Below are 26,177 nucleotides of genomic sequence, written 5' to 3' on the forward strand. Positions count from 1 at the left end.
GAATTATTTGGGTTTTTTTTAAGTTTGTTTATTTTTATTTATTTATTTTTTTAATTTTTTTTCAACGTTTATTTATTTTTGGGACAGAGAGAGACAGAGCATGAACGGGGGAGGGGCAGAGAGAGAGGGAGACACAGAATCGGAAACAGGCTCCAGGCTCTGAGCCATCAGCCCAGAGCCTGACGCGGGGCTCGAACTCACAGACCGCGAGATCGTGACCTGGCTGAAGTCGGACGCTTAACCGACTGCACCACCCAGGCGCCCCAAGTTTGTTTATTTTGAGAGAGACACAGACAGTGTGAGTGGAAGAGGGGCAGAGAGAGGGAGAGAGAATCCCAAACAGGTTCCAAGTTCAGTGCTGAGCACTGATATGGAGCTCGAACTCACATAACTGTGAGATCCTGACCTGAGCTGAAACCAAGAGTCCGATGCGTAACTGACTGAGCCACCCAGGTGCCCTATTACTGCTTTCTTCTAAACATTCTGTTCATTCTTGATTTTCACTACTTGTTTCTACCTGTCTCGCTACTTCATCTTAGCCAAAAGGCTGAGAAGCGATGGCTACCTGTTTCTGAAACCATAAAAACCGCAAATAAGCAGGGATGAAATAAAAGTAGTGTTCAAAAAGAAACACAAGATTATAATAAACAGCCAGATGTTTGTGATGGTGGCCTGGCATCATGGGGTGAGAATCAGTAGTATTTTACTGTTAAAAGGTCATTTTACTGAAACACATAGAAAAACTGAAAACACAAATTTTTTCTTTTATACAAATCTGTTCTGCTGTAAGGTCTGGTGTTTCCAATTAGTTGTTACAGGATTCTACTTCAGCCTTTTGAGATGCAGACTGTGATGGCAGCTGGGATGAGTTGCTTAAGGATTCTAGTGCCCTGCCTTCTGGCTTGCATAGTAAGCTTAAATATGTCCCATAGTTTTAAGTAAATCTATCTTAAGTTTCTGTGATGAAAGGGGCGCCTGGGTGACTTCGGCACAGGTCATGATCTCATGATTTGGTTCATGAGTTCGAGCCCTGTGTCTAGCTCTGTGCCCACAGCTCAGAGCCTGCTTCGGATTCTGCGTCTTCCTCTCTGTCTGCCCCTCCCCTGCCCGCGCTCTCTCTCTCTCTCAAAAATAAACATTAAAAAAAAAATGTTTCTGTGATGAAGGAAGGATGTGGTGTTTTATCAAGGTTTAAACAACCTTAGATTTGAATAGAAGAGGCCTGTATGAAGCCAGTTGGTAATTTTCATATTCTTTGTTTGCTTTCATCAGTATGTTGTTTTACTTTAATGGCATTAAACAATTGCATCAATTACTCTTCCCAATTACCCTCTTTGGTAGCACTATCTTAAAGGTTAACAGTGACCTACTTAGCAATAATCAAATCCAGCCTGTTCTCATCCTAATTGATTCTTGTCTAATTTGACCTTACTGCTGACCTCTACTCAGTGGCTGCTTGATGTTACTTAGTCCTCCTCTCTCTCTGACTGCTCTGAGTATGTTTGGTGGCTCCTGTCATCCCACCTGCTCCATATGAGCTAATATTTCTCAGGATTCTATCTTTAACTATCTTCTATTTTTGTCCTCTTCACTCTCAGGGCTTCAACTACCATCTGTGAGACACCAGTACCTCCCAAATCTATGATGCCAGTCTTGACCTGAGCTCCATATTTTTCAATGTCCAGATTTTTGTTTCCAAGTAAATCCTAAGTACCTCCGCTAAGACAGGCAGAGAACCTCAAACTCAACATGTCAAACAGGGCTCACTGTGGAAGTCAGCTCTCACCATGGCCTTCAGTGATACCGTTTTGGGTACTCATGCCCTTGAGTGGAGGCAGAGCATGGGTCTGGGTGGTGGACACAGTTTGTAGTTCTTATTCTTTGCATTTGTTCAGATGATAATTTTTGTTGTATTTGGGACACCTTTGAGTTCTTAAAAAAATATTTTAACAAAACATTTCTCGATCTTAAAAACAAAACAAAACAAAAAAATCCTCAATGGGGGTGTCTGGGTGGCTCAGCCAGTTAAGCGTCTGACTTCAGCTCCGGTCATGATCTTGAGGTTCATGAGCTCGAGCCCTAGCCCAGAGCCCACTTCGGATCCTCTGTCCTCCTCTCTCTCTGCCCCTCCCCTTCTTGTGCTCTCTCTCAAAAATAATAAACATTAAAAAGAGACCCTCAGTTTAAAAAACACAGTATATATTTATATTTGACTTTGAGTATCTTAAGCCATCAGTGCCCATGCTTCTTCCTCAAATCTTCTGTAATTGTCTCATTAGTGCCTCACATTGGCTCTCATAAAAGAGCTGGAGGCAACCTGTATTTTTTTTAAATGTACAGTCTAATTTTCTTTCTTCATTAAGGACAGAAACCACAGCAGAAATAACCATCACCTGCAAACTAATTCCTTCTCTAGGTATCAATGGGTTCCTAAAGCTCTTGGTGCAGTTTTTTCTTTCAGAGAACAAGGAAAATAATGCCAAATTTGCAGGGTGTGAAAAGGATTTAATTAGGTCACAATTGTAATGATAAAGATAGCCTTGCAAGCTTTAAGTGAAGGCGCTATTTCTAAAATTTTTCCACTCAGTTCAGGAAAGAATAGATTTCACAATAGTAAAATTCGCTTTTTCTCTTTGTAATTAATAATTTGTAGGTGAAATTTGGAGATGTAAATGAAGTTAAATGAAGCAGTTCCTAATCTAGCTAATTTGTTTCCTTCACCGAACCCTTCCTCTCTTCCATCTAAATACACTGTAAACACACCTTAGCCTTTCATCATGGTGTTTTTCTTTGTGGGTTTATCAGTTTGTCTATACAAACTTTGCTCTTGGTGGAGTCTCTCCGGGAACAGGACTTCAAATTCTCAAAAATCCAGAACTCCATCCTGGACCTTTTACATGATCTTTGTTTTGATATTTCTTGTTGCCTGTAAGGCATCCCTAGTCACACAGATCAACAACACCAAAATGGAATGTATGTGAAACAAAATATTATTGAACACTAAACTCTTTCCTAAGTTCTTTTTTGGAAAGTGGCACTACTGTTCCTTTTCCCAGGGTCAAAGGCATGGATAGTTTTCATCCGATTGGTTAATATGTTCCTTTCTCATGAGCCAGACATTTATTTTAATCTGTTGTCAAGTACTGCCACTTTATCATCAATGATCTTGATTGCTGTCTTCCTCTACTAGTGAGTGTCCCTCAAGGGCAGGGACCATGCCTCGAGATCTTTGTGTTCCTAGTTCCTAATATTGTGCCTGGGTATTTTTAAGCAGGTGGCTTAATGAATGCATGATTGGGTAGCTTTCATTCTTGTTCTCCCTGGTCCTGATTCTCACTGCTCACTTTGGCCACCTGAACGTTGGACACTGCTATAGTATCCTAGTCGCTCCTTCCATACCTCAGAGCCAGAATCACACTCTTTGGGGGCTCCTTGAAACACCTTAAGGATCCAATTTGTATTACTTTGCTCTTATGTTCCAGACATTTTTGGACTGTTTCACTACCCTCCCGAAAAGCTTCTAATTGCTTCCCAAATTAAACCAGAACTTTGTGGGAGTTTCAAAAGATTTCATTGAATGGACATGATCTCCTTTCTAGATGTTTCCTCTCTAATAAAATTTTTGTTTGAAGTCTTTGCTCTAGTCTGTTAAGTTTTCTAATGGTACTTGAATGTGACTTTTCTGCTCCCCCATTGTGGGCCTATCCCAAAGCAGTGCAATGTCCTTTTACTCCTCTGCTTAAATACCTGCCTTCAGAATGGCTCGATATTTCCTTCCTTTAGGAAGTTTCTGCTGGAATCTAGACCCCACTAACAACTTAACCAGTTGATCACTTGGTTCAAAGGAAATTTAACAGAGCAGGGTGCATGCGGTCTTGCCATGGAATAAGCAGAATGGCCCAAGTTACTACTTACTAGCTCTGTGATAACTAATTACCTAATCTTAAGACTTGTTTTCTCATCTGCAAAATGGGTTGTTACTTCCTGGAGTTGGATTAAATGTACAGCAATTGGCCCAGTGCTAGGAAATGGTAAATGTGATACATGACAGTAACACAATTACCACAGGATTAAGAGTATAAGCCTGTTTTTAGGTCATTTGCTTTCCAAAGCAGAACTAGTTGTCTTTTTAATAAGGGAACATAGAAAGTGACTTATTTCTCCTGTTGAAAGTCTTGGGAAATTCGATCTTTCTTCTTACTTTTAAATATTACTACAGAGGCACCTGGGTGGCCCAGTTGGTTAAGCGTCTGGCTTTGGTTCAGGTCACGATCGTACAGTTTGTGAGTTCAAGCCCCACATCAGATTCTGCACTGATGGTGCAGAGCTGGGATTTTCTCTCTCTGGCCCTCCCCAACTTGCACGCTCTCTCCAAATTAATAAATATATAAATATATTTTTATATTATAAATTATAATAATTATAAATAAATACAAATTATATATAATTTTATATAATTATATATAAATTATAATTATAAATAAATATATATAAAATAAATATATAAATATAAACTTTAAAAAATACATTTTTATTCTCTTTGAATAAATTAGGTAACCTCAAATTTCTTACCTTGAGCTGTTAATTTTTGAAAAGTTAATTTTTAAATAAGTGCAAATTGCTTTTTTAATACCCTAAGCGTTAGAGTTAAGTAGGTGGCTGTTTCTGTGGTATCCTTCTCATTGTACAAGCTGTCTTGTCTTCTCATCAGTAAAAATCAGAAAGATGTGGTCCAATCTGAGACTTAGCCAATGCACGCAAAAGAAATTCACTCAATCCGTATATGGATGTGTTCTGATGACAATTAACTGGCTGAATTCAGAAAGGAAAAGGATGACCCAGTTCATTTTAACTGCTGATGGAAAACATCCTTACCTTATGCTGTTGGGAACCTGAGGGTGGAAAGTGTGTGCTTTAAAAGAAAAAAAAACTAAGTAAAATGATGTGACTTCTGGAGGGCCTACAGTAGAAGAAGATGCTACCAAAGAAATCACTGTCTTGTGGGAAGGGTAATAAATAGGGTATGGGGCTAGACCACGAGTGTCTGGTTTAACAGTTCACAGTTGACGATGGTAGGTCGTCTCAGAAAATTAGAAAATGCTTCTGCTGAGCCAGTTACCGGTAAGATCCCACCTACGTATGCACTACTTCAATATCTTCCCACATACTTGAGCCTAAGTGACCTGTCAGCAGAGGGTATCTGTGACAGTCGTAAGAGAATGGCCTTGCTTGCTTAGGATTGTATGTGGGTGTTGAACATGGCGCTTTAAACATAAATTTATGAGGTGCAAATTTCTAATGCAAAGATGACTCATAAAGTTTCAGAATGTGTAAATATGAAGCACAATCTAACTTACCCTGTCACTGGTGCTCACCCACAGCAAAACTGGGCTGTTTACCAAACTGTTTGCACTGCCAGGACATTCACATAATTGGCCACCCTTCCCGAGTTGGTGAGAAAAATTCTCGGGCTGGTGTTAACATTTGTGTGGCACTACCCTCTTACCTTGAACAACTGTTCTGTTTATGTAACCTGCATCTGCAACATGTTTGGTGGCAATATTCAATTAACTCTATTTCTCTGAGTTTGTGAAGAAGTCAGTTGTTTTGGAGAAGTTCCACTGGAAAACTTAAGTAGACAGCAGTTGTGTAATAAAATAAAAAAGTTAGGAGGAAACTTCTCTCTAAAGTGTCTGGAATCGGTCAATAAGAATAAAATAGAAAGAGGATCGTAAATACATATTTCGTATGTATGTTGAAAAAAACCTAAGATTAGTATTTTATGTGATTCATTTTCGAGGTTCTTGTTTTGAGTTTTATCCAATCGCTACGAAAATGTCATAAAAATCTCCTTTAGCTGAAGATGAACTAAACTTTGAAAATAGGTATTTAGCTGTCAGAAGAATAACCTTGGAAACTATGACCAAACAGACACAACCAGGAGACCCAGAATTCAATAAGATGTTGTTTTAATACTTAGAAGTTTCATGGCCTTTAAAAGACAGGGAGGATATGAAAGAATAAAGAAAGAAAGAAGCTTAGTTAACCAATTCTGTAAGCAGAACCAGTCATTATTCATTGTTCCCTTAAAAGTGATTTGTTAAAAATTTCTCCACTGATAAAGACTTGCAAGTTGGAACTTAAAAAATAAATTTCCGATTAGCTTTTTCTGCACACATACAAAAAAATAAAAAGACCTTCAAGGTAATTAAAAATTTTTTTTCAAAGGTTGGTAGAAATGGAAGAGAAGAGGTTTTAAAGCTTTAACCAGTGCATACTCAAAAAGTAAGAAAAACTCTGGCCCTCGCATTTAGCTTTTGGTCACTTCTATGTAAAATAAGAATCATCTTACAGAGTCAGTAAGGAAATAGTTAACAGTAGGGTTTTTAAGATTAAACGGGTTTACAATAAAAATAAATTTCTGAACATTGGCTCATTCTTTTATTAATTTTGGAGGCCCACTTGAGAATCTCATTTATGAGGACACCCACGGATAATAATAAATAAATAAGCCTGGATTCCCTGAAACAACACCCAGGCACACAGCTGGACCATAAGGTGGTTTTTAGTTAAATAGCAGCTACCATATTTGGTTATATGCTTTAAGCTGTTACAAACACAAAACATTTACTCAACTCTAACTTTAGCTGTTTACTTAACCGAATTCACTTCCTATAAGAGACAGACCTCCTCAATTTCAGTAGGTTAATACGTTGGTTGATTTTCTTTTGAAGTCTCAGTGCAATAAGTGAAGTTACAAGCATACAAGTAAAAGAGGTATCGTGTCAATAATACTTTTTAACATTTGAGCAACCAAGTATGTGAGAAAATTCCTTGCATGCTTATTTAGGTTTTAAGTCTTAAATACCGCCAACTATAATTGTAAAGGTACACTAGGTGCTGGTAGCCTCATAATCACCGCGTCCTAAAGCTTTTACCCAGGTGGTTTTGCTAATTAAGGACAAGAAAAAAAAAAACACAATTTCCCCCTGCCTTTTGACAGGTTCAGTGGGCCGGTTAAAAGAATTACTATCCTGGCAAGCAGATGTAACTGGCATTCAACTTAAAAAACAACAACAACAACAACAAAAACAACCTAATAATTTTTTTTTTAAGTGGCCTCAAAGAGAAATGCACAACCGCTATGGCTTTTCATCACATCTCATGGCCTTCTGTTAACTATTCTAGTCGTGGTTGATCTCTTCTGCATCTCAATCACTAAATATGCTTTCTTTCACCTGTGCAGTGCCTACTCCCATAATGCCTACTAAACACAGAATACACATAAATGTCAGCTCCTTATTCATCCCAAGTCTGTAACGCATGAAAATCTGTATTTTTATCTGAGTGGTATTAGTTCCAATTCAACTAGGTATTGGATTCACAAAGGGCAAGGATCATGTCTTAGGTTTCCTCTGTGGCCTCCACCCTCATCCTACCATCTAGCACAGTGTTGGGACACAATGAAGCTCTTTATTAACCCACCAAACTCATCAATTAAAACTTCACTGCAAAGCTTTTGCTAATACTCTACCACAGTTTGGCTCAATATCATGTAATTAGCTGTAACACTGAGGCCAAATCACATTAACACTTTATAAATATTAGTGTATCATAAATGTTAAATCCTAATGTTCCTCCTTTAATTTATTAGTTGGTTAGATATGGTGGATAGTTTTTACAACGTCTTTGTAAACTTCTCTTAAGTGAGAACAATATAAACCAAACGCCATCCCCGACAGAGTCAAATTAAGTACCTGTTTGCCAAGTAACTTTCTAGAAATGAAGGCAGACAATAATATTTAGTTTCTAGAAATGAAGGCAGACAATGATATTTAGTTTCGACTTAAAGAGAGAAGTCCTGGCCCTGGCTCCTAACACCCAAGTCCAGCCCAAAAAATCACAGAGGGGAGGCAGAGAAGGCTACTAATACCTACTGTGAAAAGTGCTATGCAGAAAGTTCTATACACATAAATGTGTGAGGCACAGAAAATCTTTATTGCCACAGGAAGCAAGTGCACTCGTCCCACCTCACCAACAGATTTAAGAGTCACAGAAACGCAGACTTCACATAATAAAGCACAACACAGACTTGGGGAGAAATGGTCCCTTGGACTATATTGGCTGTAATACTGAGGTAACCAATTGACCTTGTTCAGTGAAAATACCTCCAACACAATGAAAAAAATCAACTAATTATAACATCCAATTCATATATACAATTCAAATAAAAATATATATTATTTGCTTCAATGTATAGCAAATTTAATACATTAGTGTTTACAAAATAAAAACTGTATTCTACTGAAATTTTTCTTGTGCTTCCCCCTTATCACTAAGCTTGAAAGACCAGGAAAGTATGATACTTACGGAAACTTATTTATGGATTTAAAGATGCAGTTTGTGGGGCCATGAAAGATGGATAAATATTAGTTGGAAGATTACCGCATCTTTAAAAATTGTTGCTTATTAAAATCTACAAACTTGAACTGTAAGACAATTAAAAAAAAACCCACAAAATTTCTCAAAATAGATTAGAATACAGGAAACGTTTCATGAAACTACTGAGATACTAACCAGTTCTATGGCTAATATTAAAAACTGAACAATCTATTTAAATCATACTCCTACTATTTCTACACAGTGAACAATACCACCACAATAATCAACCTCACGCTAGCAACGAAGTTGCAAGGTCCATAAAAAGCTTCTTCAGTGGGCTAAACACTATGGTACAATTAAAACATTTAGGTAGGGGAAAGAGCCTTTCAATAGTATAAAAGTTGTTTACTGGTGTTTCTACTGTAAAGCTATTCTACATATCAAAATGAAAAAGCAATTATATATGTGACAGTGATCAGAGACTATAGTCCCAACATTTCATCCAACATTTGGCTGATGAATTTTAGTATAACAGAGTACAACTGAGTATTTTGTACACAATTATGACCTAGAGCAGAATTAAAAACAAAAAAACCCACATATTCAACTCAGTATGCTGTTGTCAGCAATATCTGGGTTTAGATGAATCTGGAGGAAGTAGGTAAAGCGGTCAAATGTCTTCTTTTAAACCAAAAGAAAAAATGTAAATTGGTAGAAATAGTATTTGGTTTTTTTAAACTATGGATTCCAATGTGAAATTCTCCTAAGTATGCAAGTACATTATTAACATTTAAGCACACCCCCATAAATATGCACACAGCCCACTAATTAGGGGGAAGAAATTAAAACATACTTTCAAGCTAAAATGAATTTTAAGAAAAAAACTGCAGACACAAATATGAAAGGTCCACAAAATTGTAAAATAAATAACAAATACAGGTGTCAACTAAATGTCCCAGAATTATGCCTGCAAATGTGGATGTAGTGATTGTCCACACTTGTTACGGTCTGGGTGGTGAGACATTCCCCAGGGAGAGCCACCTACTTTCTCAGACTCTATCTAGGACATAAAGAAGAATTTCTGGATATAAAATGGTTCTTACTCTATAATATTCTATATTATAGCCTTTTTACTAGTCACCATCCTTATCACATTTGGGGTTAACTTATTATGCCTTAATCTATTCAACACATTCTTAAATAACAATGTTTAAGTCAAGGCTTTTACACATCAGTTCACTTGTTTCAAATACTCTGTCCAAGTAATAGCTTCCTATTTTTGTTACGATATAATGATATAATGCAATCTGAGTCGACTAAGTAAGAGATTTGCTACTCTAGTGCCCATTTTTAAACTTACTTTAGTATTTATTAATTGCATAAATGTGCCTGATTAAGCCAGCAAAAGTGACATTTTACTACTAAAAAAGACACATTTCCTATTAAAATCAGTTTTATCAAATATTAAATACACAATATTTTTCTTGGTTTAAATTAAGCCATTTGCTTTCCATTTTTCCAAAGTCATTGCAACCTTGCCAATAACTACATCACTTGAACTTTCTTTACGACTGCAAAGATCTAAACTCTAACAAATAATAATATCTATGCTAAATACACTTAAAAGTAGACAGTGAAATTTCAAGTAAAATAAACTGTATCCACATCTATTGGACCAAACAGGTCTCCACATCTAGCTTTTACTTCTATAAATTACACAAATACATTGTACATTCTTAAATAATGAATGCTTACAATATTAATTTGTAAGCTTTTCCACGTAAAATGACTTACACAGGAATGTGAATGGATCAATATTTCTGTTACAGATTGCAACATTCTCTCAATTTTCTCTTTTGTGGCTGTTGTTTTGTCTTCCTGGTTTCCACAGACTACTGTATCAATCCTTATGCTTTGGCTATGAAATCTGTTTGAGCTGAATGAGGCAACGTTGGTTATTAAGGCTTATTTCTATGATGGAGCATTATCCTTAAACTGAATGCCATTTCCAGAGAACAGTGGGAGAATCACAGCTATCTTGAATCTTCAGGCTCTGTTTTGATGACTTTCTTTTCTAAAGTAAAAGCTGAGTGAGGGTAGTCTTTTAAAATCCCAAGACTTTCTGCATAAAAATGGAAACAGGGTGTGTCGATACTTTAAATCAATGGATCACAAAAAACAAATTCAAACATATGAAACAAATCCCCAAAATCCACAGCAAACAGTATCAACTATTCGTAATTCAGCAATTCCATAAAAACATTTTATGTTTATAGAGTTTGTGATTAAGAGCTTCGATTCTGGATTTAAATTCCATCTCTGCCAATTACTAGCTGTGTACATCTCCAAGCAACGTACACACCTCTCTAAGCCTTAGTATCTGTAATATGGGGATAGTATCTATATAGGGCGGCATGAGAGTTAAACGATGAAAGGCACAAAAAAGCATTTAACAAATAGACCATATTTTTATTAAACATTTGGTTCAACATGATAAAATATATGCGAAATAAAATGGGTCACACGTATACAAAGTTACTGGCTAAAATATTTAATCACTATCAATGAAAAAAAGAGACAAAAAAATCTTCCACATTTCAACATAGAACTATCTTTAAAAGTATCTCCAGCCATGACACATGATAGAAGAACGAAGACTACTTTCATAAGGAACCATTTCCTAGAGTCAGGTGTGTGCAGTTATTTCAACCTCACAAAAAACACCAGAGAATGACAGCATAGAGCATTGATAGGAAGCACTAGCACTAAAAGACAAATATATATGCACACACTTTGAAAAGGATTCTAGAAATGTAACCAATACGAATAGCTGATCCGAAATTAGGCAGTTCAATTTATGAATTTACTCTCTATGAAAAAGTAGATTTTAAATTTAGCAAGAGTATAAAAACAGTAGCTACCATTTACTGAATTCCTATCAGCCAGGCAATTCTATATATATATGCTATCAACCAGACAATTCTATATATATGCTACCTGTAGAACACTCATTAACTCCATGCGGTAGAAATGATACTTGTTTTACAGATGAAGCAACGGACTTCAAGAGAAGTTACTTTAACTCAAAGGCTGAGTGATACTACATATTTTCAAATGGTGTTGTTCTCTAATACTGTGTCTAACTCACTTTTTCTTGGGTGAAAATAGGTAAACATCTAACAGTAATAAGGAATAACTTTTCCTTTATGGAGTTCAGTTTACTTCTGAAATATAAATATCACCCCCAAAATGCATCTGTAAGAAAAGTTTAGACTTGGTGTACAGGGTTTTCTTAGTATGAAAAGAAACATGTAATCCCTCAATTTCACATTATGAAAGGCTGGAAAAAGGTAATTACATAAATCAGCCATGTATTATTTGGTTTTAAATCTTGTATAAAAGTAACCATTCGTGTAATAGCTAATCAAAATAGTATCAACCTTCATAAGCTTCTGTCAATTCTTTGGAATACCATTTTCTTTTTAAAAAAAAATTTTTTTTTCAACGTTTATTTTATTTTTGGGACAGAGAGAGACAGAGCATGAACAGGGGAGGGACAGAGAGAGAGGGAGACACAGAATCGGAAACAGGCTCCAGGCTCTGAGCCATCAGCCCAGAGCCCGATGCGCGGCTCGAACTCACGGACCGCGAGATCGTGACCTGGCTGAAGTCGGCCGCTTAACCGACTGCGCCACCCAGGCGCCCCTGGAATACCATTTTCTAAAAAAGATTGGCTAATGGGGCACCTGAGTGGCTCAGCCAGTTAAGACCCTGACTCGGGGTCAAGCATCCCAAGTCAAGCATCCCAGGGTCATGAATTCAAGCCTACTTTATACAAACAAACAAAAGACTTGCTATTATTCGAGCAATCTATTATTTCCAAAAGGAGAAAAACTGACTAGTAACATTGTTAGTAAATGACCTTTTTTTTTTTTGGCGGGGCGGGGGGGTAGGGAATGACAGTGGAGGGCAGGAAAACAGAATTTAAAGATATTTTATTCCAGTGTTACTCTAATAATATCCCATATTCTTACCTGACTGGGACTTTGCCTCACTGGGATAAAGTCTACTCAGCTCTCCATCCACCACAAAATGATGGGGTTGTCTGTTCTGTAAATTAGGCATTCGGAGATTCAAAGGTCTTTCTCCTAATGAAAAGGGGGAAAAAAGCAACATGAACAATACTAAAAACACTTTGTGGTTTTTCTTAAAAATAAGTTTTCACAAATTGCCTGAACACTCCTTAGGAAAGAAGTAAGGAAGGCCAACAGGCACTGAACAATTTGAATAAGAGTTAGAGAAATATCTTAAATGATAACTTAAGAGGGAAATGGCAATTCATGCTAGTTCCAAGGTTTATGAATCTGCCGGGACATTAAGACTGAAACATGAACTAAACAAAAGACTGGGATTTCCAGTAAGCACTCCAGCTTTAGCATGTAATACATCCCCCGAGTAAGGCATTTTCTTAGCAGTGCAACCATTTTATTTACCAAGACATGTCATTCACTATATAATAACACTAGAGACAGAGAAGGCTTCAAGCAACTTCCTGTTAACAACAAAGTCTATGGTAAATCCATGAAGACAGAATTAGCACAGATATGGTAAGAATGCTTAATGCACCAAATCCTATTCTCTGTCATAATCCTAAATCCATCACACAGAGCTGACTGCTACCCCACAGTGCACTGTCCTGGTTTCACAAATTAAGAGTCACCAAATCTTTCATTAATTTTGCTTTTGCTTCTTAACCCTTTTGAGTCTTAACTGTCAAGGATGACTTAGAGAAGTTAAACAAGACCTCAACTATAAAGTTTCCATAATATTTTAAAAAGGAAGAATGTTCTTCTCCTCCAGTACTCTGAAATCAGCTGACATATTTTACTCTACATTTGGCGAATGCTTATTAAGATGGTATTGTTACTGGGGCACCTGGGTGGCTCAGTTGTTAAGCATCTGACTTTGGCTCTGGTCATGATCTCACAGTTTTGAGTTCAAGCCCCTCTTCGGGTGAAGCCCACTTCTCTTTCTTTCTCTGCCCTTCCTGGGATTCTCTTTTTGCCCCCTCACTCACTTGCGCCCTCTCTCTCTCTCTCTCTCCAAAAAAAAAAAAAAAAAAAACCACCAAAAAACAAAAAACAAAAAACATGGTACTGTTACTTAGAAAGAAATCTAGTATTTTGACAGTAGTAACCACTCTCTAGAAAACTGTAATAATATGTGAACAAAACAAAAAAGACGGTCCTACAAAAATTATTGTTTTTCTTCAGACACATATCACTATTTGAAACTAGTTATTATCTTCCTCCACTGCAGCATAAGCTCCAAGCCAGCAGGGACTTAACTTCACCAATGCATCTTCAGTGCCCAGAAGGATGCCTGGCGGCACCCAGGAAATACTATGAGTAAATGACAATGACTTGAGATTTTCTTCATGTGTGAATACAAAAAAATGAAAATAATTTTTAAAATGATAAAAATACTCATGAATCATAGCTTTCTAAACCTAAGTGTCTAAGAGAACAATCTCCAACATACCACACAAAATATTTTCATAGGGACTGTAGGCCAATCTAAAGCCTGAGAGAATACAAAATTTCTTCAAGTCTCTCCATTTGTATACTATCTCTACAAATCTCAACACTCGTCACAGTACTTTAGAAGCAGTTAACCATATTCCCTTAGAAACCAAATGTTATAAATTTCATAGATAAATCTGTTTTTGAAGTCTAAAAAAGTATGAAGTTGTGGTCTTTTAAAAAATGACAAACGTCTCCCATGGAATCAGTTTCTTGGGGGGAAATGATCTGTAATGTTTACATTTCCCATTCCCACTCACCCTTTACAAAATACATGGCAAATGCATGTGTCGGCTACTGTTTAGGGATAATAAGGTAAAAACCAAACATACAAACAAAAAAAACCCCAAGATAATTACGAGTTACATTTGCAGGATGAATTCCTTCTTTTTAAAAAAGAGACAATTTACCAATTAATTTTTAGACAGAATGTATAAAATAATCTCTCTAAAATATTAAGATTTAAAAGTAGGCAAACTTTTGTTTCTCTCTGATGTGCACCTAGCAACTGTGCTAGAAGCACAGGCCACTCTCGAGAGGTACCTTGTCCGTCAGAGCTGTCAGCAGCCAGGCCGTTAGGGCTGTGCTCTTCCGACGTCTGCCTGTACAGCCCCGCGGACAGTCTTCTCTCAGCATGCTGCAGTCTCTCACAGCCAGCTGGGGCGCAAAGGAACTCGATCTGCTTTGCCATCACCTTTTCAGGCTGCTAGTAAGTAAAGCAAAAATAAAATCAGTAACTAAAACATTCTACATGGTTTTAATGGTTTAAAGATGCCAATTTCAGACTCCAGCAAATATATTTAGTATTCATTAAATTAGTTCGCACTTCATGTGGTATACACATTCCATAAATATGCTTAGATGTCTATATCATCATGTTAAAACATAAAATGTTGGATTTTGTGCAAAAGAAAAAAAACCTTCCTGCTCATCCTTGAAAGAGAATTCCACTTCAGCTCAAAGGCAAAATAACCTTAGCTTTGTTTCCCAAAGTACTGAGTCCTTTAAAATATTTTTTTTAAAAAGGAACCTCAGAGCAACAGCAACATCTGCTATAATCTGCTTCTAACACGCAGGGTGACATCTTGGCATTTTTTATTTTAGGATCTGGCACTACACATGCTCTGATATGATGACAGTATGTTTGGGGGAGAAAAGGTGTAAAATGGCTGTCTAGAAGAACAAGACAAATACATCTCCCACCAAAATCAAACAATGCAAATTATGCAGGAAAAACATGAGTGCCAACAAGAATCTTCACCTTGCTCATGGAATGAGACTGCGGTATTTCCCAACCAATCGTAAAAAGACATGCTTTAAAATCACAATTAAGTTGGCTGACATACAAATTATCTCTGTGTGTGTTTTGTAAGTTTCTTCTTTATGTATTGCTTTAAGTTACTTACATGTGACACTGAAAACACTGTATTTATGTATTTTGCTAAGCAGGTAATAATCAAAATGCAGACAGGAATCACTACCATTCCATATGAAACAGTAGCACAAGGAAGCTCCTATATAAAATTAGTTACGAAAAATCCTGATTCACAGTAGTAAAAATCAACAGGTGAAAAATATTAATTCAGAGACTGGGATAAAAGCTTATGCTATTTTTCTGAATGCACATAAACCAGATCAAAAGGAACAGTAATGTCGATTCACTCGAGCTTATTAATTGATAAAACTTCAGTAAGATTTCTAAGGAGGAAATGGAGTTTTCATCCTCTGAACAAGACAAAAACAAGAGTTGGCACTACTGAATTTGACCCAAAGCAGTCACTAGGCAGAAGATCAACAGGAATAAAACTTCCAGTGTTTTCTAAAAGGTTAAATTAGACCTTTTAACGCCTTTTAGAAATGTTAAATTAGATTTAAATTAAATGTTAATTTTCACATACAACAATAAAATAACTCAATAGCAAAAGCACCTGAAGCTACACATTAAGGATTTTTTTTACCATACACGAATTGAAATGATTTAACAATAGCTACCATGGCAATTGATGTTGTGTTGAGAACGAGTTCTAGTTTATCTCAGGGTTGTATTACACACAGCCATAGTCAACATGGCTGTTTTCCTGGTACCAAATTGAGTTTTCTTAGGTAGAGAATCTGTCTTTCTTCCTACAAAACTACAAAGAATAAATATCACTCTATCAGATTCTGCTCATAACCAAATCAAACTACATTGTTGTTGCTATCTTGTTGATACAGCTGTGGATCAGATGACATTTAAAAAACCACCAGAAAGAAATCCAATCCCTGGATGCTTAAAACTGAAGCTAGCCGAAGCAGCCATTTATTGTTCATCGACAGACATTATTAGGAAATGTTAACTGGTGGTTTACGTTACCTGTGAGTTAAGAGCAGCAAGTTCTTCACTCTTAGCTTTAGCCTGCTGGAAGAGTGTCTGCACAGAATCCTGGAAATCTGGAAATCCATCCTATGGGCCAAAGCATAAGTCCTTTTTAGTTGGAGTTTGTAAATAAAATATCAGAACTGGGAAGACAGGGCCAAGTAAACAGCTTTAATCCTACAGTTCAAGTAATCATGATTACAATTTTAATGTATAATACTTCACTTCAGACTTTTATGGTACGAACTTTATTTCTACAGCTGTAACATCAGTAAAAATACAAATGAAAAAGAGAAAAAGATTTATATGTTTATACATTTCACATAGCATTTCATCTAGTGGTTCAACTAGTAATATTCACTATCTTCATACTGGACATTCTTTTCTTTTTCTTATTTTTGGTTTGAAAACCACCACAAAAATATTTTCATGGAAATAGCATTTTCCATAGCTTAGATTTTCCGATACAATAGATTGCAGAAGTACAATTACAGCAAAGGGATGGACATTTTTATGAACATTTTTCTTTCACATCCTCTACCCAAGGGCCTTCACTGGTTAATCTTACCATAAGTTTTTTTTGCCAGCACTGGGCGGTGTTGGCTTCTTAATTTTTGCCAGTTTGCATTTTGTTATCAATATTCAAAAATTTTTATTACATTTTATCTACTGTAGTTGTGTATACATTTATTTTGTAAATTCTTCTATCACTATAAACTTCAGAAAGGCACTCTGCTTTACAGATTTGATAAATACTCAACTCTACCCTCCAGTTTTTCTAAAGCTTTATCTTGTTTGCTTTGTTTTTTAAATTTAACTCTCTAGTCCATCAGGATTTTATTTTGTTATATGTAATGTTGTAAAGAACCAGTGTAAATTTCCTTCGAAGTGCTACCCAATAATCCCGACCGGAATTTCAGAATTCTTCCATGTTGACTTGTGATTTCTCCTTTAGCATTTCATATAAGAGGCAATGGGGATTTGAATTCTCAACACCTGCACTCAAGTTCCAATTCTACCACTTAACACTGGATGAGTAATTTAATCTTTCAGAAGGTTAGTTTCCTCATATGAAAAATAAAGATAAGAGCAACTATCTGTTAGGGTTGTTGTGAGGAGCAAATGAGATACTGCCTTCAGCATGTAATCACTGCTAAATAAGTGTATCAATGCATACTTAATTCTTACATAAAACAGAGCCTACCTCGGGCACTCTACTCCTGGACAATATACCAACTTAAATTATTACCACTGTCCACTTTATGTATATATAAAAGTGTCAATCTACTACTTTTCTCAGTTATTTTGTGGGTTTTTTGGTAATTTATTGCTCCACATGAAATTGTTATCTACAAATATCATGACAGCATGGTTTTAGTAACCTTACTAAAAACTACTAAAGGACTCTTCACAGAAATGGTCATTGACTTCCAAAACATTTCTCCCCTTGTTTCATGAACTATATATTTGTGTAACAAAGGGTAAATCATTAAAAACCAAAGTTCTTATAATAACAGCAGAAAGAGATGTGATAATAACAAAATATTTTATCTTATTTGAAATAAGAGATACGGATTCAAAAGTTTTTCCCCAACAAGGTCTTATTTTTCCACTGCAGAACTCATGTTTTCAAAGATTTCATCTACCAAACTTCTTTTCTTTTTTTATTTATTTTTTTTTTTCAACGTTTATTTATTTTTGGGACAGAGAGAGACAGAGCATGAACGGGGGAGGGGCAGAGAGAGAGGGAGACACAGAATCGGAAACAGGCTCCAGGCTCTGAGCCATCAGCCCAGAGCCTGACGCGGGGCTCGAACTCACGGACCGCGAGATCATGACCTGGCTGAAGTCGGACGCTTAACCGACTGCGCCACCCAGGCGCCCCCCAAACTTCTTTTCTTAAGCAGTAATTTACTATTTTAAAATTCAAAGACATGAAATGAAAGAGTCAGAAGCAAATAAATTTGACATCTTGAGATAATCTCATGTAGCTCTATGGTGGGTAAACATATAATCAACATTTTTATTTTTTAATAGTTATTTATTTATTTTGAGAGAAAGAGAGAGAATGTGAGCAGGGCAGGGGCCCAGGTAGAGAGACAGAGAGAAAGAGAGAGAGAGAGAGAGAGACAGAGACAGAGAGGGAATGCCAAGCAGGCTCCACACTCTGCGTGGAGCCCAATGTGGGGCTCAATCTCACAACTGTGAGACCATGACTTGAGCCAAAATCAAGAGTAGGACGCTTAACCGACGAGCCACCCAGGCACCGTAGAATTTTTTTAGTATTGAAAAAAGCTTCCTGTCTAGGCCCCTACAAGACCAAAGACACTTGGCTCAGAAGAATGTATGGAATATAATCATTAACGGAGCCAGAATGAACTTTATGCAAGTGTATATAATCTAAGTCTAAATCAAAAGTACACTTTTTTAGCCATTCAGTTTTTCTCTAAGAACTTATTTAGACCTAAAAATCTAACTTTCTCTTTTTAGCGATCTCTCCTTTAAGTTCTGAAGTTCAACAAGGTAAGGTAGTAGAAGACTTGGAAAAGAGAAGCTATCATTTTCCAGGTGACTACCATGTACCACCAATTCCCAACTATCATTTGACATATATTATCTCATTTAATCCCCACCACAAACAACCCTGGGTTTCTCTCATTTTACAGCTATGGACATTGGCTTCAAAGCCTATGCTCAAACAAGAAAGTCCTAGACTTACATACTTAAGAAACTCCTAACAATAAACAGAGGCACATCTCTTGGATTTTCATAAGCTGAACGGGTTTAACCCTCTGATTTATACTGAGTTCCAAATCCAATTGTACTACTTATTTGCTGTGATACTGGACAGACCATTTCATGTTTCTGTCTACTCTGTCTACTCTGCTAACTTTAGAACCATTTTTTTTTTTAACGTTTATTTATTTTTGAGGCAGAGAGACAGAGCATGAACAGGGGAGGGGCAGAGAGAGAGGGAGACACAGAATCTGAAACAAGCTCCAGGCTCTGAGCTGTCAGCACAGAGCCCGACGCGGGGCTCGAACTCAAGGACCGTGAGATCATGACCTGAGCTGAAGTCGGACGCTTAACCGACCGAGCCACCCAGGTGCCCCTAGAACCATTTTAAGCAAAAATTGATAAAGAACACTTAGCACAATGTTTGGCACACAGACATTACCCAACAAATGTCTGCTACTGATATTTATTAAGTTCCCTTTAAAAGCTACCGGATTATGGGGCGCCTGGGTGGCGCAGTCGGTTAAGGGGCCGACTTCAGCCAGGTCACGATCTCGCGGTCCATGAGTTCGAGCCCCGCGTCAGGCTCTGGGCTGATGGCTCAGAGCCTGGCGCCTGTTTCCGATTCTGTGTCTCCCTCTCTCTCTGCCCCTCCCCTGTTCATGCTCTGTCTCTCTCTGTCCCAAAAATAAATAAACGTTGAAAAAAAAAAATTAAAAGCTACCAGATTTAACCACAGTAAAACAGAGAACACGCTGTTAAGTGACTTACTGCATTTCTATGATATAGCATAGGCAGCTCAGAGATTACTTACATACTAGACATCTTGGGTTTTTAACACTAAAACCAGCAGGACAATATTGACCATACTGGAAGGGAACTGTTCTAGTGGAAAGAACAGTGGAAATCTGGAAATACTTGTTTGTTCATTCATACAAAATCTCGTTTGCATAATAGGTTCTAGACTCGGTACTCGATGCCTGGACTCCATGCCTCCTGCCCTTCTAGCAAACAGTCTAGAGAAGGCAAGGACGAAGAGATCCTGAGCACAGACGCCGTCAGGGAAGGCTTCCCAGAAGGCATGACATCTAGGCTGAGACTTGAAAGAAGAGAAGGCTCTAGGGAAAGAGAGCAGCTTATATAAAAGCCTGGAGGCAAAAAGAACAGGAGGACACACTTGAGAGGCTGGAGAATATTTAACATAGCTCAGGGAGAAACATAGCTCTCAGGGAGAAAATGAACCCGATCTGTGTTTCTGAAAGTCCAATCTGAATGTGATGGGGGCAATGTACTGGGGGGGCAAGGATGGTGGTAGGGAGACTGGTTAGAAGGCTGTGACCAAGACAGAGAATAGTGGCCTTACAACAGAGAAACACACGAATTCCTAAGATATGGCTTTGGCAACCAGGAGTTCGGTGGTAACATTCTCTAAAGTAATGAATTCAGCACCAAGAAGGAGGCTTGGGAGGGAGCAGAAGGTTGATGAATTCAGTAGGGGACAGGCTACATCTTACCCTCTGGAGACCTCTGTGCAGGTAAGTTTGCAAGGCAGGTTCACGGAGTTGTGAACTTGGGGCAAGAGTCAGGTTGGATAACCACACTAGAGAATTCCAGCTTCTCAACAAGCCCTGGGTGGGGTGTGCCCAGGCCAGAATCGCCTATATTCCGGTATTTTTAAAGGAACTCACAGAAGAAAGAGTGATCTAGTCTTCTTATGTTAAGAACTAGATGTGTGATCCCAGGTAGGAAAGTTAACTTCATTATTGTTCAATGGAGATTTAAACCATCTGCTTTATCTGCCCAGTGGAGATTTGTGGGGATTCCATGAAGTAATGCAAACAGTGACTCTTGGAAAAGCCCACATTGCTATACAAACATACAGTGGCAACACTGTCAGGATTATTCAACCATGAGAATTTGGAAAAGCTGGAAGGGGTAACTTCAAACTCTACATGTATGCGCAAGTTTTTGGGAAATGGACACTGCTCCTTCATTAATAAAGAGATGTAAAAACATGCAATAAGCAATAAACAACAATATCCAAGTAATGAGTGGTCTGTCTCTGTAATGAAGACGTTAGTCATTCTGATTTTCTCCCACAGTCTTTGATAGTTCTTTATGGAAAAATACAGGACTGAGGAGCTATCACTACATGATCTAGGTTTCAGGTACCCAAAATATGTGGCTTAGAAATAAAAGTGAGAACATTCCCAAGAAACTGGTGTCTTTCATATTATGTTTGGTGCAGGACTTTTGTTATATGTCTCTCAAGCTTTTTTCCCAAGAACCAGCTGTACCACGCTATGAGCAATTTATCTTCATGTCATATTCTTGGCTGCTGCCATTAATCACAGTGTTCCCTTACTGGTGAGACTCTGATTCTGAGCACTGAGAAAATAAAAGACACAGGGTGGGATGCTGTTCGTGACCTAATTACTCTCATCCCATTGGTCTCCACCCCCATTCCTCCTCAACTTTCCCACCAAATACCGGCAAGCTTTAAAGCCACTGCTTAGCTGTCTTTAAAATGACTTGTTCCAACAGATGTTCTCAGCCTCACACGTGCATTTTCCTTTTTTTTTTCTACTCACACTTTCTATATGAATAGCAGATTGTAATGCTTCTGTTTTTCTGATCCAGAGGGGAAGAGTCTACATCAAATTAGACCAGCTTTCTCTCAATAGCTTGGTAACAGCGTAGGTGGATGTTCTGACCCTCTTCCCTCCCCCTGCCTCCCTCTCCCACCCCCACCCCCCTGGAACTGCTAGCAGATGTTTCCTCTAAGTCTTTCTTCTTCAAAACCCCAATTCTCTGACTTTCTGGACTCTATTAACAAACTGCATTTCTTTCATGCAGTTATCTCTGATTGCTTGGCACTCCCAGCCCACACAGGATCAAGAATGCTGTCACCTCCCATCTCTCTCCCTAGTTTCCAGCAATGTCAGTGAACGAAGAAAACTTACAGATGAGATTGGAACAGTAACCACCATATCCTTCCTCTCTTCCAAGACACTACTTACGACACTGAAGGTAATGACAGGGTTTGTTCTGAGAACATGTTATGTTCTTAATGAAAAAGAAAGGCTATCAACTGAAATCTATTTTAATTAATATTTAAAAAAAATTTTTTTTAATCTTTATTTTGAGAGAGAGACACAGTGTGAGCAGGGGAGGGGTAGAGAGAGGGGGAGACACAGAATCCAAGGCAGGCTCCAGGCCCTGAGCTGTCAGCCCAGAGCCCGACGCTGGGCTCGAACCCACGAACTGTGAGATCATGACCTGAGCCAAAGTCAGACACCTAACCGACTGAGCCACCCAGGTGCCCCTAATTAATATTTTTTAAAAATGAGGGAAAGATATGAGTGCCAGGGATTTTGGCTGTTGGTTTTTCACCTCCTTTAGTTGTCAAGCTGTCTTAAACACACTGTCATAGGTACAGTATACGTAAATCAAGCTAATTTTTCTTGATTTACTCGGTTTAACCTCCTTCCAAAGACAGTGCTTTTCCTCATGCTAAGCATTTAGTTTGACAAATGGTAACGTCTTATATTTAAATACATTTTGTAATTTATGTTGTTAAATTTTCTACTCAAAACTTAATTGTTCGGATAAGCTTCCTTGAAACAGAAAATGGTAACTGCCACCCTTTCCCCTTTCTTCAAAGACTTCAGTTGCTATACACGCTTGGCTTTTCATACCAGACTAGCAGGAGAAAAGGTATAATTCTAACAGTGTTTTTATAGCCAAGGTTCATGAGCACCCAGGAAGGTAGTTCTGCTTTGCAGTTTAGGAGTCAGACCTAGATTAGGAGCCCTGGCTCTGCCACTAGATAGCAATGTGGCAACTTGAGCAGGCTCCTGAGACTTCATGGGTGTCTCCTTGGCTATACACAGAAATCATAAAGCCTCCATATAATGAGAGACAGGAAGGTTTGTGATCATGAATTTCAAATGCCTAGCAGGGACAGGCATACAATACATTCAGGAAAAAGCAGTTATTTTTCCAAGTGTCCCAGAAATTAGGTTTGGGGTTTCTGATGAAAAAGGAAAGAATAAACATAATTCATTTTTATTTTAGCTGAAAGTGGATTTACACAAAGGGTTGTATTCCAGGTGGACAAGTTATTCATCTAGCCTTGACAGGAGAAATATTCCCAAGCCTTGCTTACTAACCTACAGGGTTGAAGAGGTGCCTTCCCTAGAGGCTCCACTGAGTTACCCTAAGGCCTCCCCAAGCTAGCAACCTTTTTCCTCTGTGTCCACTTCATTATTCTAGGAATTACAGAAAGAAAGTTCAAGATCTTTATGTTGTTTTTTTTTTTTAATTTTATTTGAGAGAGAGAACATGCAAGTGGGGTAGAGGGACAGAAGGAGAGAGAGAATCTTAAGCAGGCTCCACACTCAGTGTGGGGTGGCCTGACCCGGGGCTCCATGCCATGACCCTGGATCATGACCTGAGCTGAAATCAAGAGTCAGATGCTCAACTAACTGAGCCACTCAGGCGCCCCTAAAATCTCTAGGTTTTTTAATGTCAAACTTTCCCTGTAGAAAGGAGTGCTACTTAAGGACAACAGATTATGCTGAGTACTTTTACTACAATACGTATCCTGTATTAAACAAAAACAATCAAATAAATAGCTAACTATCCTTCAAGGGGAAAAACTGGGGTGCTTGGGTGGCTCAGTCTGTTGCAAGTCTGACTCTTGATTTCAGCTCGGGTCAGGATCTCCCAGTTCCTGAGATAGAACCCAGAGCCGGGCTCCATCCTGACAGCAAGAAGCCTGCTTGGGATTCCCTTTCTCTCTCTCTCTCTCTCTCTCTGACCCTTCCCCACTCGCACTGGCTCACACTCTCAAAACTACCATTACAAAATATCTTTAGGGTGGGAGGGAGGGGAGGGTGGGTGATGGGCATTGAGGAGGGCACCGGTTGGGATGAGCACTGGGTGTTGTATGGAAACCAATTTGACAATAAATTTTATATTAAAAAAAAATCTTTAAAAGGGAACAACTCACTACATAATAAGAGGAAAAATATCAGATAAGGATTTTAAAACTTCTAGCCAATCCTTCACAAACAGTTCAGGAAATTACATAATTCAGCAACAAGAAAACACTTTCGTTTAGTTTCGTTAGTTTATCCTAATGCACTGATAATGGCACGCAAGAAATTTTTTTTCCCTTACGTGTCTATTTGTGATGTCATTTCTATTTTATCTACTGACATTACATTTCTTTTTGTTCATTATAAAAATTATCTTTTTTAAGGGGTGTCTGGGTAGCTCAGTTGGGTGAGCGTCCAACTCTTGGTTTTGGCTCAGGTCATGGTCTCAAGGATCCTTACTTTAAGCCCTGTGTTGGGCAGGCAGGCTCTGTGCTGACAGTGCAGAACCTGCTTGGGATTCTCTCTTCCTCTCTCTCTGCCCCTCCCCTGCTCATGCACTCTTCTCCCTCTCTCTCAAGAAAAATAAATAAGCTTAAAAATTTTTTTCTTAATTATCTTTTTAAAATGAAAAGAAGTCAGCAACTTGGCATGTATGCCAATTGGTTACTGTCAAGGATTTCAGAAACATGAAAATTAAAGACTAAATTCTCATTCATATGGACCTAGTAATTAGTAATCTGCTATAATTTACAATGTGCTAAGGTTATCTTTATAGTATATTCTTTTAATAGAGAATTAGTAATTCAAATGAAATAAGAAACACTATGTTCAAAGAATTCTAAAATCTTTCTAGTTGTACTTATGAAGTCCTTGGTGTCAGTCATATATTCTGAACAAACTGTTCTCACTGTTCTCTAAAAATGCACAGGATTTTCTCCTCTGTGTCTTTGCCCATGCTAGATAGACTACCTTTGTGATGCCCCTCTACCCTCCACCCCACATCTTTACCTTCTGAAATCCTACCCTTATTTTAAAACCCAGCCCTAGGTGGCTCAGTTGGTTGGCTGAGCGTCCAACTTCAGGTCATGAACTCGCGGTTCATGGGTTCGAACCCCGCATCGGGCCCTGTGCTGAAAGCTCGGAGCCTGGAGCCTGCTTTGGATTCTGTGTCTCCCTCTCTCTCTGTTCCTCCTCCGCTCACACTCTCTCTCTTTCTCAGAAGTAAATAAAGATTAAAAAAATTTTTTTTAAATAAAATAAACCAGCTCAAACAGCTATCTACTCAACAGAGCCTCCCTTAATCTCTCCTCATGCCAGAAACTCTCCCCTTCGCAGTAGCCACATAGAAAGTAGATCTAGACAAAGCATTAATACTTGATGAAAAGTCCTATATATTATACAATACTCCTTCTGTCCCTCTACCCCACTTGCATGTTCTCTCTCTCAAATAAAATTAAAAATTGTATAGGTTTGTTAACTTTTGGATCATTTGAACAATTTTTTTTGTATAGTATCTGAAGCTAACCCATCTTAAACATTACTCAAGACCTAATAAGAGGTTGATTACAAATATAAACACAACGTTTTAAATTCTTCCCTTCTTCAAGAACCACTGCTTTAGGCTAAAGTTTTTAAGAAATCAAAGATGCTTAACCATGGCCATTCATTATTTCATCTAACAGATTTTATTAAGTGCCTATTAAGTGCAAGGCACTATTATAAAATCTGAGTATAAAGTAGTGGACAGATAAGAGCTGTACTCTCATCTAATGGGGAAGACTGATAATAAAAATAAATACATAATAGTTTCAGGTACCAGTAAGTGCTATGAAAACAAACAAACCAGGAAAATGAGCCTGAATGTGATTTTGAGGTAAAGGTGCCCTTTTAGAAAGGGAAGCAGGTATGTCAGAGCAAATTCTCAGCTATGAGCTAAAGCCAGGTGAAGAGCTAAAGATCTAGGTAGGGGAACAAACAGCGAGTGATGAGGCACAAATGAGCTTGGCATGTTTCAGCAACAGAAAGTGGGTCAGTGTAGCTGGGACACAGTAAGAATGGGGAAGTGTGGTAGCAGATGAGGCCAGAGATACAAAGTTAGAGTCAGATCATAGAGGATCTTAGATGCCTCAGGAAAAAGTGTAGATTTTATTCTAGGTACAGTAGAAAGCCCTGGAAAGATTTAAGCAAGGAAGGGATTTATGTTTGTTTGTTTCTTTCTTTTTTTCTTTTGTAATTGTT

At 38.0% G+C, this 26,177-nt stretch overlaps 1 protein-coding gene across 2 annotated transcripts in view; it reads right to left on the reverse strand.

Moving 5' to 3' along the window:
* Nucleotides 1-7,975: 7,975 nt before the first annotated feature.
* NAB1 (NGFI-A binding protein 1) overlaps nt 7,976-26,177 on the reverse strand; it is a 43,480-nt gene continuing 25,278 nt past the window's right edge. The window contains exons 5-8 of one of the 2 annotated variants that reach the window (XM_047872532.1): nt 16,318-16,407; nt 14,508-14,667; nt 12,417-12,530; nt 7,976-10,504 (exon numbers count right to left, since the gene is read on the reverse strand). In XM_047872532.1, the coding sequence (XP_047728488.1) occupies nt 10,416-10,504; nt 12,417-12,530; nt 14,508-14,667; nt 16,318-16,407 (453 nt within the window). In that variant the 3' untranslated portion in view covers nt 7,976-10,415. Of the gene's footprint in view, nt 10,505-12,416; nt 12,531-14,507; nt 14,671-16,317; nt 16,408-26,177 lie in introns of both variants that reach the window. The other variant, XM_047872531.1, reaches the window with a different exon arrangement.

Source organism: Prionailurus viverrinus, chromosome C1, assembly GCF_022837055.1.
Source record: "Prionailurus viverrinus isolate Anna chromosome C1, UM_Priviv_1.0, whole genome shotgun sequence".
NCBI lineage: Eukaryota > Metazoa > Chordata > Mammalia > Carnivora > Felidae > Prionailurus > Prionailurus viverrinus.